Source organism: Pelophylax lessonae, assembly GCF_965119305.1.
Source record: "Pelophylax lessonae genome assembly, chromosome: 3".
In the NCBI taxonomy this organism is placed as follows: Eukaryota; Metazoa; Chordata; class Amphibia; order Anura; family Ranidae; genus Pelophylax; species Pelophylax lessonae.
The window spans coordinates 474,727,117-474,744,870 of NC_138770.1; the positions used below are offsets into that span (position 1 = coordinate 474,727,117).

General features: G+C 43.1%; 1 protein-coding gene across 2 annotated transcripts in view; it reads left to right on the forward strand.

Annotated features, from left to right (window-relative positions):
- The window catches only part of TBCE (tubulin folding cofactor E), a 750,803-nt gene that overhangs the window by 714,893 nt on the left and 18,156 nt on the right, over positions 1 to 17,754 (forward strand). For both annotated transcript variants that reach the window (XM_082250252.1, XM_082250253.1), the window contains one exon: positions 8,728 to 8,819. In XM_082250252.1, the coding sequence (XP_082106378.1) occupies positions 8,728 to 8,819 (92 nt within the window). The remainder of the gene's footprint in view (positions 1 to 8,727; positions 8,820 to 17,754) is intronic.

A 17,754-nucleotide genomic window follows, 5' to 3' on the forward strand; every position in this document is an offset into this window, starting at 1 on the left:
TCTTCAGGTGTTATCGCTCTCACTCTCTCATACTGGTCACTGGAAGTTCAACATGGCAAAGCACTCTCTGAGGATCTGAAAAAAAGAATTGTTGCTCTACATAAAGATAGCCTAGGCTATAAGATGATTTCCAAGACACTGAAACTGAGCTGCAGCACGGTGGCCAGGGCCATACAGTGTTTAAACAGGACAGGTTCCACTCTGAAGAGGCCTTTCCATGGTTGACCAAAGGAATTAAGTGCACATGCTCAGCATCATATCCAGAGGTTGTCTTTGGGAAATAGACGTATGAGTGCTGTCAGCATTGCAACAGAGGTTGAAGGGATGGGGAGTCAGTCTGTCAGTGCTCAGACCATCCGTCAGACACTGCATCAAAATGGTTTGCATGGCTGTGGTCCCAGAAGGAAGCCTCTTCTAAAAATAATGCACAAGAAAGCCTGCAAACAGTTTGCTGATGACAAGCAGACAAAGGGCATGGATTACTAGAACCATGTCCTGTGGTCTGATGAGACCAAGATAAACTTATTTGCTTCAGATGGTGTCAAGCATATGTGGAGGCAACCAGGAGAGGAGTACAAAGACAAGTTTGTCTTGCCTTCAGTCAAGCATGGTGGTGGGAGTGTCATGGTCTGGGGCTGCATGATTGCTGCTGGCACTGGGGAGCTACAGTTCATTCAGGGAACCATGAATGCCAACATGTACTGTGACATACTGAAGCAGAGCATGATCCCCTCCCTTCAGAGACTGGGCCGCAGGGCAGTATTCCAACATAATGACCCCAAATGCACCTCCAAGATGACCACTGCCTTGCTTAAGAAGCTGAGGGTAAAGATGATGGACTGGCCAAGCATGTCTCCAGACCTAAATCCTATTGAGCATCTGTGGGGCATCCTCAAACAGAAGGTGGAGGAGTGCAAGGTCTCTAACATCCACCAGCTCCGTAATGTGGTCATGGAGGAGTGGAAGAGGACTCCAGTGGCAACCTGTGAAGCTCTGGTGAACTCCATGCCCAAGAGGGTCAAGGCAGTGCTGGCAAATAATAGTGGCCACACAAAATATTGACTCTTTGGAGCCAATTTGGACATTGTCACTTAGGGTGTACTCACTTTTGTTGCCAGTGGTTTAGACATTAATGGTGCCATGCTGAACTTCCAGTGACCAATTATGAGAGAGTGAGAACGATAACACCAAATTTAACAGACCTGCTTCCCATTCACACCTGAGACCTTGTAACACGAGTAACGAGTCACATGACACCAGGGAGGGAAAATGGCAAATTGGGCCTGGTCTCTGACATTTTGACTTAGGGGTGTACTTACTTTTGTTGCCAGCCGTTTAGACATTAATGGCTGTGTTGAGTTATTTTGAGGGGACAGCAAATTTACACTGTATACAAGCTGTACACTTTTACTACTTTACATTGTAGCAAAGTGTAATTTTTTCAGTGTTGTCACGTGAAAAGATATAATAAAATATTTAAAAAAAATGTGAGGGGGTGTACTCACTTTTTTGAGATAATGTATACACAGTAGGGATCAACCGATATCGTTTTTTCATTGCCGATACCGATATTTTGGTAATCGCGTATCGGTATCGGGCGATATGGGCCGATATTTTCGTACATATTTTTTTTTTTTTATTTGACAGGTACTCTTGTGGAGGGATCTGGTGGTCTAAAAGATCCCATACCCCTCCTCTGCACTTAAAAGCATTCAAAACGCCAAGTTTGAATTTGGCACAAGTACCCTGAAGTGATGTCATGGCATCACTTCCAGGTTTTTGCATGGAGACCCAATCAGAGCCAAATGCGGCTTTGATCGGGTCTTCGGTGGCCGTGCAGGCTGGTTGCCCGGGTCCCCTCCCGCTCCTTGTAATGACAGCCGAGCGGCTTCTCAGCTGCATCGGTTGTCATTACAAGACAGCAGACCGTCAGCCTCTAGCTGCAGGCATCACTCCAGTACAAGCACTTTCCGAAATATCAGTAATATCGGCAATATCGGCCACCTTGGCTTTGCCGATAATCAGTCGATCCCTAATACACAGACACACACACATATATACAGACACACACACACCATTACTTTTAAATCAAAATGAGGGATGGCGCTCAGATGTGCAGAATGCTGGTGAATAACCCCAATGTGGACTCAGATGTACAGTCTCATAAAGATTTATTATATGGATCCAATAGTTAAAACAATGTAATAAATTGATAATGCACAGTCCTACCACTCCTTGAAGCCTCTGTGCCTCCTCACTGATTGTATGCAGAAACCCTTAGTAGGTTCGTGGGGACCTGATGATAGGTTTAGAGGGTCGTGGCTGGCAGATGGAGAAACGGATTAGGTCAGAAGCGGGAGGGCTCGGACGGTCTGGTATGCGGCCGCGTTCCTGGACCGGAGCCTCTGCGTTGAGCTCCCTCGGTGCCTGCCGTGAGCACCGGAGGCGCACGCTGATGACGTCACCTCGCAGGACCGGAAGTCCGTAGATGGCCAGCCGAGGAGTCACCCAGAAGCCGAGAAGAGCGAAGGACTGGATGTGTTCGCTTCTGTGGAGCCTCCCGATTGCCACAACGACATGTTTCGCTACGATTGTAGCTTTGTCAAGTTGTGGCTGAAGGCAATCGGAGGCTCTAAGAAGCCAAGTAGTGGGCGGGGTTAGGCTCACTGGCCAATGGAAAAAGACCCCAATAGGCTGAATCAGAGAAAAACACCCAAATAATAACACATGTTGAATCATGAAATTAAGAAATGATAATAATAAAAAATAATAAATAAAAAATAAAAAAATGTATAAACAATTAAATGGAAATGCACCCTTTGTGATAAAAAATTGATAAAGGAAAAATAAAATTAAAAATTAAATTGGAAATCTGGATTGAAAAATAAAACCGAAATATCTGTTATTAATATGTTGGAGACCCAGAGTGCTTCATGGAGGTATAAGAAATATTAAAAATCTATCGTACATAAATTAGTATATATAAGAGAACTTCATAAGAACATATATACTGGGCTGTCATACCATGTGTTCATAATGGAATACATGCACTAATTTAGAATAGAATGATAAAATAATAAATAAATACATATTAATTATATAAAAATACCAATATGATATTTATAAAAAATAAATTCTCCATAAGCACATGAATCTCTATGTACCTGCAGGCTTGAATTTTTAAAAACCATATTATCAGATAAAATTACAAATTCTAAAATTGGTTATAAAAGATACATCAGACAAGACAATTCACCTCTAGCTCTTCGTTGAGACCTTGGGGCGCCAAACAATTGAATTTACAAATACAGTAAGTTTCCCTTTTACATAAAAGAGAGAAACGTTCATTTTCTGTCAGGGTTCCTTTGGGAATACTTTCTATTGCCATCACTTCAAGTTTCTTGAAGTCCTTGTTATGGTACTTTAAAAAATGGCGTGGGACGCTATGCTTGTCACATCCTTTATGGATGAGTTGGCGATGTTCTCCTATTCTTTTCCGCAATGTCCGCATGGTGCGTCCCACATAGACCAATTTACACGGACATCTTAACACATATATTACGTATTCGGTCGAACACGTAATGAATTGTTTAATGAAAAATGTATCATCCCTATTATTAATAGAAGTACAGGCTTGTACTATAGACTGACATGTCAGGCAACCGCGTTTCTTACACTGATAGATACCTGTGCGGTTATCAAAATAAAACCTAATATCGTTAGGGGCACGGGCCTGAAGTTTTAGTTTACTTGGGGCTAGAATGTTTTTAATTGTGCGTGCCTTTTTGAAAGTAACCTGTGGTACAGAAGGTAAAATAGGGTCCAATCTATTGTCAAGATGAAGGATATTGAAGTGTCTCTTGACAATATGTGAAATGGCCCTGTATTGGTCATTGTAACCAGTTATAAATCTGACTTTATTCGTATTGTCAACTTGGTTACGTTTTTGGGTTGATTCGGGCTCCAAATGTAATCGAAAGGCCTTTTCAACAAGGGGTAGAGGAAACCCCTTGTCTAGGAGGCATTCTTTCATTCTAGCTCCCTGGTCACAATAATCTTCCCTTTTGGAACAGTTGCGGCGGAGTCTATGAAATTGACCCCCCGGGATGTTTCGTTTCCATGCGGGATGGTGGCAACTTGCGTAGTGTAAGTATGAGTTCCCACTAGTTTTGTGTGGTTCTTACTGATGATGTTCGGGCCTTCGTGGGAGAGTACCAGGTCTAGGAATACCAGCTCATTGGGATCAATGACTGATGTAAAGGATAACTCCAACGAGTTGGCATTGCAATGGGCCACAAATGCCCTAAAAGTCACTGGACCACCACTCCAAATGAGGATAACGTCGTCAGTATATCGTCCATAGAAAACAATATATTGAGCAAAAGGGTTATTGTTCCAGACATGGCGCTCTTCCCATAGGCCCATGATTAAGTTGGCATACACTGGAGCAAAGTTGGCCCCCATGGCGGTACCCTTGATCTGTAGGTAAAACTGATTCAAAAATGAAAAACAATTGTGACGCAGGCAGAACTCAATACAGTCCACTATGAATATGGACTGTAAAGAATTAAAAGAGCCAGAATGACCCAAAAAATATGTAATAGCTTGAAGTCCCACTTCATGTGGTATCGACGTATATAATGACGTGATGTCGAGGGAGGCCCACATATAATCATCCTCCCATGTGTAGGACTTCAGAGCTTCCAACACTTGTGAGGAGTCTCTAATATAAGAGGGTAGCTCACATACCAAATGTTGAAGAAAGAAGTCTAAGTATTTCGAGATGCCGCTAGTTTAACTATTGGTACTCGCCACAATAGGTCCCCCCGGTGGCTGTATTAAGGATTTATGTACCTTTGGCAAATGATAAAAATATGGAGTACTGACTTCTCCTGGGAGCAGGAATTTCTTCTCTTTGTCATTGATGACACCTTGATGCCACGCACTCTCAACTAAAGATCTAAGCTCAAGTTGGTATTTGGGAAGTGGATCACAGATTAATTTAATGTAAATCTCGGTATCAGCCAATAGTCGATGGGCTTCACTGAGGTAGTCAATTCTATTCTGGACAACCAGGCTACCTCCCTTATCCGCCTGCTTTAGTATGATCTCTTCATTATTGGTTAGTGCCACACCATTACTTGCCCACACATTTCTCCTCTCTTGATGAATACACATGGATCTCTGCTGTCTCCTATTATCTTCGCCCTCATCCAGCCCCCTCCAGCACTGCAGCTCTTCTTGGCTCTCCTATGACTTTCCTCTCATGAGAGAGAGAGCTGTGTTTGATGGCACTAGCCTAGGCATAAATACCAGACCAGAAAGCGGAAAGTGGCTGTATAAGGTATTTACTGGCAAATTTATTCAAAAATGATTTAGAGGAGGGGATATCTAGTAAAATCACAGTATTTGCAGATGATACTAAACTAAGCATGCCAATATTTTATATGCAGGATGTGGAAACCTTACAAGCGTACCTGAACAAAATAATGGGGTGGGCAACTACATGGCAGATGAGGTTTTATGTTGAAAAATGTAAAGTAATGCACTTGGGTGCCAGAAACCAGAAAGCAAGCTACTCACTAGGGGGGGAACCTCTGGGTGAGTCTAGGATGGAAAAGGACCTGGGGGTACTGGTAGACAACAGGCTTGGCAGTGGCATGCAATGCCAAGCCGCTGCAAGCAAAGCCAACAGAATAGTGGGATGTATAAAAAAGGGGATTCACTCCAGAAATAAAGAGATTATTCTCCCTCTCTACAAGACTCTGGTCCGGCCACATCTGTAGTATGCTGTCCAGTTCTGGCACCGGTCCTCAGGAAGGATATGCTGGAACTGGAGAGAGTCCAGAGAAGGGCAACAAAAATAATTAGGGGACATCAGCTATGAGGAAAGACTACAAGCACTGAACTTATGGAGAAGAGACAATTGAGGGGGGATATGATATGAATGTACAAATACTGTACTGGCGACCCTAGCATAAGGAACAAACTATTCAGAGAAAGGGAATACAATAAGACACGTGGCCACTCACTAGAACTAGAGGAAAGGCGGTTTAACCTTAAAATACTTAGGGGGTTCTTCACTGTAAGAGCAGTAAGGATGTGGAATTCTCTTCCGCAAACAGTTGTATCAGCAGGGAGCATCGATAGTTTAAAAAACTATTAGATGGGCACCTTAAAGACCACAACATACAGGGGTATACAATGTATTGTTAACAGCAAACACACACACACATCATAGGTTGAACTGGATGGACTGATGTCTTTTTTCAACCCCACTAACTATGTAACTAAAACATATTTTACTATCCAATGTTAAAACAACAAGGACAGAAGATTTATTGGATGGAAAGATGAAAAAATTACTGAAGGTCCGCTTTAAATAATGCCATGATTGTGGGGTACGTTGTCTATTTGGGAAAAATTTGGCGGCAGTGCACTACGTGTATCACATTTTGCACATGATGGAAAGAAACATTCCTTTCTGCAGTATAAATTCCTGGTGTGGAAAACTGGCAAGTAGATTAACACAGCCATGAAAATCCTAAATCCTGAGGAATGGTTTTTGCACCAGGAGGTGTTTTCCCAGACATATCTCCAATGAGTGATACACAGTTGTTGGCATGTTGTCTAAACTAAAAAGTGAACTGTTTAGTTTCAAGAACAAAAATTCTAGTGCCAGGCTTGGCAGATGCTCTGGTGGTACTGATATAGTCTGATATTTGTGATTCCAATAAGAAGATTGTTGCCAGAGCATTCTTTCGGAATCGCCGCCTCACCCTCATTTTTTTTTTGCTCCAGTCCTATGAAGAATGCTTTGCATTTCTTAAATGTGGTCAAAACCATCAAAGTGTACTTATCTGCTACCTCTTTCTTCTGGAAGACAGATTCATGGTGGTGTTGGTCTCCACTATTTTTTGATAATTACAGCCATACATTTTCACACGCCTATGCCCTGAAGTATAAAGTACCACATTTCCCATGACTACACATTATACTAGGGCAGTCATCTTTTTTTTCGCCTTCTGCCATCTAATTTCACTGTCTAAGTTTTACAAGGCTGACCCAGCTGTCCTTGTGTGCATATACAAATCTTTATGAGGCTGCATCAGCTTTGGCCCCAAGGTCTGATGGGTAGGTGATAGGTACTGCTTGTGGATGTCTTTCTAGTTTCATCAATCATCTGTATCCCCCAGCAAACAATAGCAAACCTATATGTATTTTTTTTTTTTTTTTACACAATATACAATTTAATATTTGAACCCATTTGTTTCCTGAATGAGAAAATAATTTTACAAATTGCACAAAAAATGTATTTTATTGAACAGCTTCAGAGATTCAATGAAAATTCCATACTTGTTAACATACCAATATTTTTAGATGTTGAGGCCACTTTTAAATGAATGAAAACAAATATAACTAATTGTTATTTTTCATTTAACATTTTTCAATCAATACAATTAAATTGTCAAGTTACCATGGATTTTTTTTTAAGATTTCAAAAACAGTAGAGTTCATATAAAAGACAAATATTTAGTGAACAAAATGGTTATATTGTAATGATCGTAGACTACAAAATGGCAAACATTTAGGATATTAGAAAAAAAGTAAAAAGTGAACAAAAATGTCAGAGTACGCTGATTACGTTCCTGGAATCAGTAGGGTGTTGTGTTAACTTACTGAAAAATGAATAAACCATGGTGCATTGTGGTCCAATTCATTTTAAATTGGCACCCCAGTGCACTATTGCAGTAATGAGCAGCATATTCGAACTTCAGGGCAATACAGCGCACATGTTGTAGTGCCCATCAGGTCTTTTTTTTAAGAAAAATAAGGTGATAGGGCAGCTTTAACCTTCTTAGCGGTATTCCCGAGCGTGGCTCGGGGTTAAATTTAAGAGCCAAAAGCGGTAACCCCGAGCCACACTCGGGGTACCGCCAGAAGCATCGCTGGATCCTGTAAGAGAGGTTACTTACCTTGTCACCGGGATCCAGCGATGTGTCTCGGCGGTGTCTCGCGGCGAATCTTCCTCCCGATCGTCTCCGTGCCCCGGCTTCCGTCTCCTGCAACGTGACGTTCGCAGGGGGGTGGAACCGGCGGCAAATTCAAATGTAAAAACACACCAAACACACTGATACCATTCAAAATAAAAAAAAATCACATTAGTTTGCCCCCCAGTACCCTTTCCTGCAGTTTTACTGTACTTTTTATGTAAATATATATATATACATATAAATATATATATATATATATATATATATATATATATATATATATACACATATATATATATATATATATATATATACATATATATATACATATATATATACATATATATATATATATATATATATATATATATATACATATATATACATAATTCTTGTGAATGAGCAGCCCAAACCAACTGTATACATTATATACATGTGTATATATATATATATATATAATGTATACAGTTGGTTTGGGCTGCTCATTCACAAGAATTACATGCAAAATAATGGTACCGCTTTCAGCACCTAAAATCCAAAATAATCATACCGCCAGGGAGGTTAACAGTCATGTAGTTGCCAACAAATATTTGATTCATACTTATTGTAATTTACCATATTTAGAGGAAAGTCAAGTCTTTATACCTTTTTATTGTCTAAGGTTTTAAAACTGAATTGTTAGTTAAGGAAAATGTTCCTATTACCGAAACGAGCTTTGTGTTCATTATTTTAGATTCTATGTCTATTCAGAAATTAAAGGGGTTGCTGTTTCGTCTACTGAAGGTGCCAAGTTCTGAGTTAAAACTTACATACGAAACTTCTAAGGTAAGTAACATATTAGTCATATCTTTCTTTTATTATGCCATTTATGAGCACCAAACTCTTCAACAAACTCTGAAAACAATAGAAAGCCTTGATCTACACCTCCTGAACCCTAGCCATGACATCATTTTTATGCCGGCTTCACGCATTTGCATTGTGGTAACACCCTTTAACATAATGCAGATATTAGTGAGCTACTGTGCCAATAATTTTGTGTTGCGACACACATTAACACACCATCATACCATGTGTGTCAGGTAAATTAAGACAGGTGAGTTTCCTGGTACATTGGCATGTCATTCAAATAAAGTGGCTGTCTTAGCAAAATGCACATTAACGTGTGACATAATGTTCATTAAAGCACAAACCTGGAAAGATGTGAATGGGACTCTAAGCTAATGCTCCCACTTAACCTTGTAACAAACTGAGCTCTGAAGTCTAACCAATAAGTGAACATTAAACTTCCTTTACACTTAACATACCCTGATCCTAACCCTTAACTACCAAAAGCCATAAGCCACTATATGAAGACGTGCTCCTACCATCGGGGGGGGTGCGGTTGGCGTGATGTGAGCAGAGTACGCCATCACTCACCTGTGCTCCAGTATACTGAGCAGCTGATCAGTGTATGCTGGGGGGAGGGGGGGGGAAGAGTGAGGAGGAGAGGCTGGCATGGGCAGTGGAGAGTGGGACATTCTCAGTCAGAGGCAATTGCAGGGGTGACCGTCGGGGGGTTTGTGGAGTGCGGTATCGCTGGGAGAAGGTAACTGCCTGGCTGTGAGGTGGTAGTGAACTGTGGAGAATAGAAGCTGCCTTTGAGACCTCTATAGTCTGTATCAGCCCTGCAATATTCTCTGCCCTCTGATAACCCCTGCTAATAACCCCTGCTGATGTGGGGGGGGGGGGGGTTCACCTCCTCGGCTCCCCCTGCCCCTTTAATTGTCCCATTTTGCTATCTTGCTCTCTGGGCTGCCTTACTGCTGATTAAAGTGGAAGACCTTCCTGAAAGGTGAAGAGTGCATTCAAATGTTATTTTGCAATTCTTGGATCATCCATACCTTGAGTGAACATTTGAAGTCCTAAAGAAAAGTGAAATTGACTTTTCCCTCTTTGAACTACTTTTTTTTTTAAACTTGTGCTTAACGCAGTCTTGGAGTGGGGGTGTAAGCCTAGCACCAAGGGTGCGATCTAATATAGCAATTGGAACACAAGGTTGGAGGCAATGACAAGGAAAAAGAGACACATCAGGATTGCAGGAGGCTTTTAGCTCCCAGCCCCAATGAACAGTAAAGGAAAAAAATAAGGAAGCAGCAGCTAAACTAGAACAGTTTGCACATAATCTATCCCAAAATAATGTGAAGGGTGTCGCAACCCAAGACATCTCTTTTTCCCTCTGCAGCCCTTAAGGGATTAAGCCCGAGTGACAAGTCCTTTAAAACAGCTTTGTTGCCCTCTACCCCGACTGCAGGAGGATCACCTGACCTCTCTGTTTCAGGGATGGAAGAGCCATTTTTAGGAGAGGTATTAACCACTTAAGCCCAGGAGGATTTGGCTGCTCAATGACCAGAGCCTATTTTGCGATTCGGCACTGCGTGACTTTAATGGACAATTGCGCGGTCGTGCGATGCTGTACCTGAATGAAATTGACATCCTTTTTTTCCCACAAACAGAGCTTTCTTTTGGTGGTAATTGATCACCTGTGCAATTTTTACTTTTTGCGCTATAAACAAAAAAAAGAGCAAAAATTTTGAAAAAATAACAATATTTTTGAAATTTTTTTTATATGAAATTCCAAAAAAAAAGTAAAAATCAAATTTTTTTTAACATTTTAGGCCAAAAATCGCAGTAAGCGTATTTTGATTGGTTTGCGCAAAAGTTATTGCGTTTACTAAGGGAAAGATTAATGTCATTTTTATTTTTTTTTTTTTTTTTAACGAGTCGAAGTGGCGATCTGTGACAGATCGGACCCTTGACTGACATTTTTGACACTTTTGGGGGTACCAGTGACATTACTACAGTAATCAGTGCTATACATATCCACTGTTATTGTAAAAATGACACTGGCAGGGAAGGGGTTAACTTTATTAGAGATGCAGGGGTTAAATGTGTCACTAGGGGCGTGCTTCTAACTGTAAAGGGGTGTGGCTTTTCATGTAACCACAGAGACCTACGATCCTACATAGCAGGATCGTATTATCTCTGCTGTTACACCAGGGAGAATGTCAGGCGGCTTTGTTTACATTAGCCGCCTGCCTTTCTCCCTCTCCACCGGGAGATCGTGAGTGACCGGCGGACATCGGACCCAGCAGTCACACGAGTGGGGATGCAGGGGAACGAGCGGGGGTGGGAGCGCGCGTCCGGAGGCGCGCGCTCGCCCCCTACAGGCTCCTGGGCTAGCGACATAGTAAATGTACTTGCGGCAGTCGGCATGTGGTTAATAGCAGTAAAAGGATGCAATTCTGCCTTATCAGAAATGATGGATCAGTTAAAAGGCATAAAAGAGGAAATGTAATTTATAGACACGATCTACAGAAAGTACGGGAGCGTACCACAAAGCTAGAAGGTAGAGTCAGCGGAATTGAGGATGAAATAAAACCCATGAAACAAGAAGTTGAGTTCTTAAAGAACGATTGAGAAGCAGAATGATATGTTAGAAGATCGGGAAAATAGACTAAGTAGGAACAATGTTCGTATAATCGGACTGCCAGAAAAGTGTGAAGGGAATAATATGAGAAACTTTCTGGAAAAATGGCTACTGGAAGTGTTTGGGAAGGAGGGATGTGTTGGAGCTGGAGAAAGTCCAGAGAAGGGCAACTAAACTGATTAGGGGGTTGGAGGACCTTACCTATGAAGAGCGGCTGCAATCGCTCGATTTATTTTCCCTGGAGAAAAGACGTCTGAGAGGGGACATGATAGCAATTTATAAATATCTGAATGGGGATCTCAGCTTAGAAGAAAAGCTGTTCATTCGAAGGAATTGCATGAGGACTCGAGGACATACAATGCGATTAGAGGAGAAGCGTTTTAACCTCAGGCAACGTGGGGGGTTCTTTACTGTTAGGGCTACAAGATTGTGGAATTGTCTACCACAAGAGGTGGTTTCTGCGGGTAGTATGGTGACTTTCAAAAGACTCTTAGACTTACATCTCAAGGATCAGGAGATTGAGGGCTATGTTAGATGATTACAGTCACACACACCTACACAGGTTGAACTGGATGGACTATTGTCTTTATTCAACCTCACCTACTATGTAACTATGTAACTATGTAACTGTCCCCTTTATTTGCTCTAGAAAGGGCTTATAGAGTCCCAATGAGAGCCCCCTCCTTGGAAGGGCCTCCAAGATCAGGGATTATGAAACTTCTGCTTTTTAAAATTGAGAAACAATATTAACCACTTCTGGACCGCCCGCTGCAGTTTTACTGTGGCAGGCAGCCCCTCCTGCACGAACCAACGTAGCTCTACCTCGGTCGCGCGCTTGCAGCTAGGGGCGAGCGCACGCCGCCGGCAGCGCGCTCCCGCCCCCACTCATCAGCGGGGACTCCGATACACGGGGCGGGTGGCTCCGATTGCCACCTGTCACCCTCGATCGCTCCCCGCTGAGAGAGGAGGACGGTCAGCTATTATAAACACAATAAATATAAGGTGCCAGCACTTAGGATAAGGTAAGTTAACAATAAATAACTAATATAATGGCTGCTGCTGATAAAAAAGGGGGGTGCCTTTAAAATCAATAGTAAAGAATGGAATATCAGCGCTGCTCAATGTGCTACATGTATAAAATAGGTGTTGCAACCGTGCTATAAATAATATGTGCTCAAAAATTAATATATATGTGTAAAATTATGAATTGCTACCATACATCCAAAATAGTGCAATACAATAAATCAAATATAATATATAAATTCAATAATATTAAAGTGTCCAGTGCTTCAGTGATAATAGTATAAATATCATAAAATTCCAAGTTCTCTGCGGAATGGCTGGACTGGCTCCGATACAAGGAGACAGATGAATACAAGTCCATCATGTGTGCTCCATAACCTAGTCCCGTGGGTTTTGTTACTAAAATACTACATTCCCTACTGGCCCCCCCCCCCCTAGCCCTTCCCACCCCTCCCCCCCCCTTTTTTTTTTATCTTCTTTCCCCTTTCTCTCTCACTCTCTCCTCTTTTCTTCCTCTAATTTATCTGTTCTTATCTTTCTCTTTATCAAGCTATTCCCCCGCACTCCCAATGATTTTATTTACCAAGAAAACCTACATCCTTATTACAGACACCCTAAAGGAGCACATTTCTTTTTTTTTTTTTTTTTTTTTTTCTTGCTTATTGTAACTCTCTTGCCTAGCAGAGTGCTCTAATCATATGCTTAATGAGATGCCTCCATGTGTCTGTAAATATGCAATTTCATAAGCTTTCACACTTGTTATGTCCTGTTATTATGTGGGTTCATTGACTTTCAATGTACTTGACTGTATTCATTTCATGTTATGTCTTGCTTTCAACCAAATAAAATAAAAATTTGTTCATGGAAAAAAAAAAAAATATCATAAAATTGCCAAACTGATATTATTTAACAAAAGTTCATATAATATTCCAAAGTGCTAAGTGCTAGTCTCTGTGCAAGAAATATATCCACACAAAAGTGCTCAGTGCTTGCTTCGTGTATAAAAAAGACATCCAAAGTGCTGGTGCTCTCAAATTGTGAGTAGGTGCTCCCCTCTCGGTCCCCTACTCACTAGACAATATTGTCATATATGCCTTAAGGATTGCTCCTCACTGGTTAAGAACAGCAGACACCATCAAGCATCGGATCATATATCGGAGCGAACTCCAACCAGCACCATCCAGGATCAATATCAATACACGATAATCATAGAAAAAGAATAGCTATCATCGTGTAGTATTTCAAACTTTTTATTCCACACGCTTAAAAGAAATACACTTACAAGATCATAGTCATAAAACAGCCTTCATGTTACCAAGCGGGACGCCAAACAATATCCGTGCGTTCCACCCGCATTAACCGGAACCGGAAGTTGGGTGATACGTAAATCAGACGGCTTAACGCGTTTTGCTCGGCCAATCAGAGCATTTTCAAAAGCGGATGCGTCATGCTCACGTACCACTATATATTTATCCCTCACACGCTCATTATCACAGTCACCTGGAGAAGTTGCCTACCGCCATCTTAGGACTCCTATTTCCGCTGGTTATCTATTAGCTACCATCTTGGATCACCCATATTAATTCTATTACTAGGGTGGGACCATAGAATGCGGACTCAAGTATTCTAATTTTTAAATATAAATATAAATTGATATCTCTATAATTTCTATAGTACTATAATGAATAACCATTATTAAAAAACTATGCATATCGTCGGCTCTAGTGTCTCCACGCAAGCTGTTTCAATGAGTATTTGATAGACAAATATATAACACCATATAAATACATCAATTACATAAAATAAAACTTGAAATGAATAAATAATTAATAATACACCGCTACAACTTGAAATGAATAAATAATTAATAATACACCGCTACCAATCTCATCTATTAAAACCTTATGTATATATATATATATATATATATATATATATATATATATATATACCTACTACAGTGATTACAGTCACTAAAAAACATGTATTACCTAAAATTTAAAACTACATTAAAAATATAAATAATTTGACTAATTAAAAGTTATTTCTCTGTCGCTCATTGACAGACGCAGTCCTCTTTGATTAATATCAGTAGGGTTATACTGCCCCCTACAGGAGTAGGACACTAGGCAGGAAAAACGTTCTGGCCACACCTTAGGGGCAGTCCCAGAGGGTATATCCTCTCTCTCCCTGCTACAGGATGTCAGTTTTTTTCTGCCTAGTCAGGAGTAAGGATCTAAGTTCCTTGCTGGGATCTCTGGTCCTGGCAAGCTTTTTTAGTTAGTTTTTCTCTCCAGTTTTTTTGTTCCTGTGAGATCTTCAAGCAATTATGCTGGAGCTGGGCGACGGCTGGATGTTGAGATCCAGTGGTCACCCCAGCCGGCCTACGAGCGCGTGCAGGCCCTAGCTCCGTGCTGGGTCGGCCGCGACATAGTCCCATTGGACGGGGACTGGCCCTGCGAGTTAAACGTCTCGCCAGGTCGCCTACGACCAGTCAGAAACTGAGTCACGGCGTCCGTATTGGTCGACAGCCCCCCCACCTCGGTGGAGAGGGGTTCTGTTAGGAGTGGGTGCCCGCCTGTTCCGGTATGGTGAGTAGAATGTTCCCCCTCCCCCCTGTCGGGTTTTGGGAATAGATGCGGGCCCTTCTGTGGATGGTCGACCCTCATGATCCCGGGTCCCCTCTATCCTGTGACACACTGCACATATCTCCCTACTTGCAGGTATACCACTCCAGGAGGCTTGGTTTGGGAGCTGACTATCTACATAAGTCACTGCAAGGAGCCTGCATTATAAAAGGAAGGAGCCATGACTGAGCTCAGTCAGGGATGGACAGGGCGCCGCTGGCGTTACTGTTTGAAAATAGCCATGCAGTGGGGTGATACGGTCAAGCACCTACCTATGGTACAGCGATGCAGGCCGCACGGACCGCCAGCCTTCCACAGGCCGCACGGACCGCCATCCTTCCGCAGGCCGCACGATTCTTCTGCAAGCCGCCATCCTTCCGCAAGCTGCACGGACCGCCATCCCTCCGCAGGCCGCACGGACCGCCATCCTTCCGCAGGCAGAGCCGTAGGCTGCGCGGGGCCGCTATTTTGGCGTAGCCTAATGTCTCCTACATGAAGCATTGATGAAGCATTGGTAGATGCACTAATTGTGTCTGTGCGGGAAACTTTAAGACTTGAGCTTATACCTACGGAAGCAGTTGATACTGAAATTGCTTTTGGTACTCGCAAGCCTACCAAGATGGCAAAGGTGTTTCCTTTGCCCAAATGTTTTCAAGATATAATTAAGGAAGAATGGGTCCGTCCAAAACGAGCCCCTGGTATTTCCAAATGGATTGCTAGACACTATCCATTTGAAGAATCTCTCCTTAATAAATGGACGGTTCCACCGTCGGTGGATTCACCGATTTCCAGATTAAATAAAGCTACGGTTATCCCGGTGGAGGACGCTCCGTCCTTTCGGGATCCAGTGGACCGTAAAGCGGAATCTATATCCCGCTCGATATTTTCCCTGATAGGGTCAGCCTTAAGGCCAGTGTTCACCACAGCTCTGGTTGCACAAACATTGACAGAGTGGACCAAGTTGTTACGCCGAGATCTGGAGGGGAGAAGTCTCCCCCCGGCAGTATCGGACTTGCTGGAGCAGATGGTACAAGCGCTACAGTTTGTCTTTGACGCCGCCCTGGACGCCGCTCCATTAATGGGGCGCGTATCAATCTCGGCGGTGGTCCTTCGGAGTATGCTGTGGTTAAAATGCTGGTCGGCGGATCAAGCTTCCAAAAAAGCTTTGACTAATCTCCCCTTTCAAGGGGATCGCCTGTTTGGTGCCACTTTGGATGAGATCATCAAGGGTATCACTGGTGGCAAGAGCACCTTTTTACCACAGACTACTAAGGGGAAAGCACCACGTCGCAGACGGGGACCTTCCTTTTCCGCTCATAAGAAATTTTTTCGCTCCTCTGGGGCGGGCGATAAGGCGAAGTCCTCCAAAGCCCCCCCAGGGGGATTCAAAGGGCGCTGGTCGAGTAAACAAAGGTCCGGCCCTGCCAGACCTGAAGATAAGACCAATACAGCCTGAAGGTGCGCCCCCACCCATATCTGGGGTGGGGGGACATCTTCACCGGTTTCCGGACCCATGGCTCTCCAGGATTCCAGACAAATGGGTTCAAGAGGTCATACGGTCGGGATACAAGATCGAGTTTCGATCACTTCCACCGGTGCGGTTCTTCCCTTCCAATATCCGACTATCCCCGGACCGCTTAGAAGCTTTGCGGGGGGCAGTGACGGATTTAATGCAACAAGGAGTGGTGGTCCACGTTCCTTGGACAGAACGCTTTCAGGGGTTCTATTCGAACCTATTCACAATACCCAGAAAAGAGGGCAAGGTGCGTCCAATTCTGGACTTGAGAGCACTCAATCTTTTTGTCCAGGTACAAAAATTCAAGATGGAGTCCATTCGCACAGTAGTGGCCTCCCTGCATCAGGGGGATTTTCTGGCGTCCATAGATATCAAGGATGCCTATCTTCACATACCCATTTACGCAGGACATCAGCGTTTTCCGTGGGAGAGAACCATTATCAGTTTGCGGCATTACCCTTTGGTCTCGCCTCTGCTCCCCGGGTCTTCACAAAGGTCTTGGCCCCAGTTTTGGCACTGTTGCGACAGCGGGGCATATCAGTTCTAGGCTACCTAGACGACCTTCTACTCCATGCGCAGTCTCCGCAGGCTCTGTTACTAAACTTGGAGATCACGATGATCTCTTTGGAAGAGTTTGGGTGGCTGGTGAACCGGCAGAAATCATCCCTGGTCCCTACCAGGAGACTGAACTATCTGGGCCTCACTTTGGATACATCCTTAGCAAAAGTGTTTCTCCCGGTGGAGAAACTCAGGAAGATTCAGTCGGCGACTCAGTTATTATTGACCGTCAACTGGCCCTCTCTGCGGACTTGCATGAGGGTTCTGGGACTGATGGTGGCCTCAGAGGCAGTACCGTTTGCCCAGTCTCATACCCGGATTCTCCAAAAGGAGATTCTTCTCAAATGGAACCAGAATCCCGATTCCCTGGACAATCGGATCCGGCTGAGCGAACGGACCAGGGAATCTCTGGTTTGGTGGCTTCGATCACCAATGCTCAGTCAGGGGAAGTCATTTCTTCCAATCTATTGGACGATTGTCACCACGGATGCCAGTCTATCCGTGTGGGGTGGGGTTCTCGGCAGACGATCTGCTCAGGGGCTCTGGTCCCTGGAAGAATCCAGGTTACCG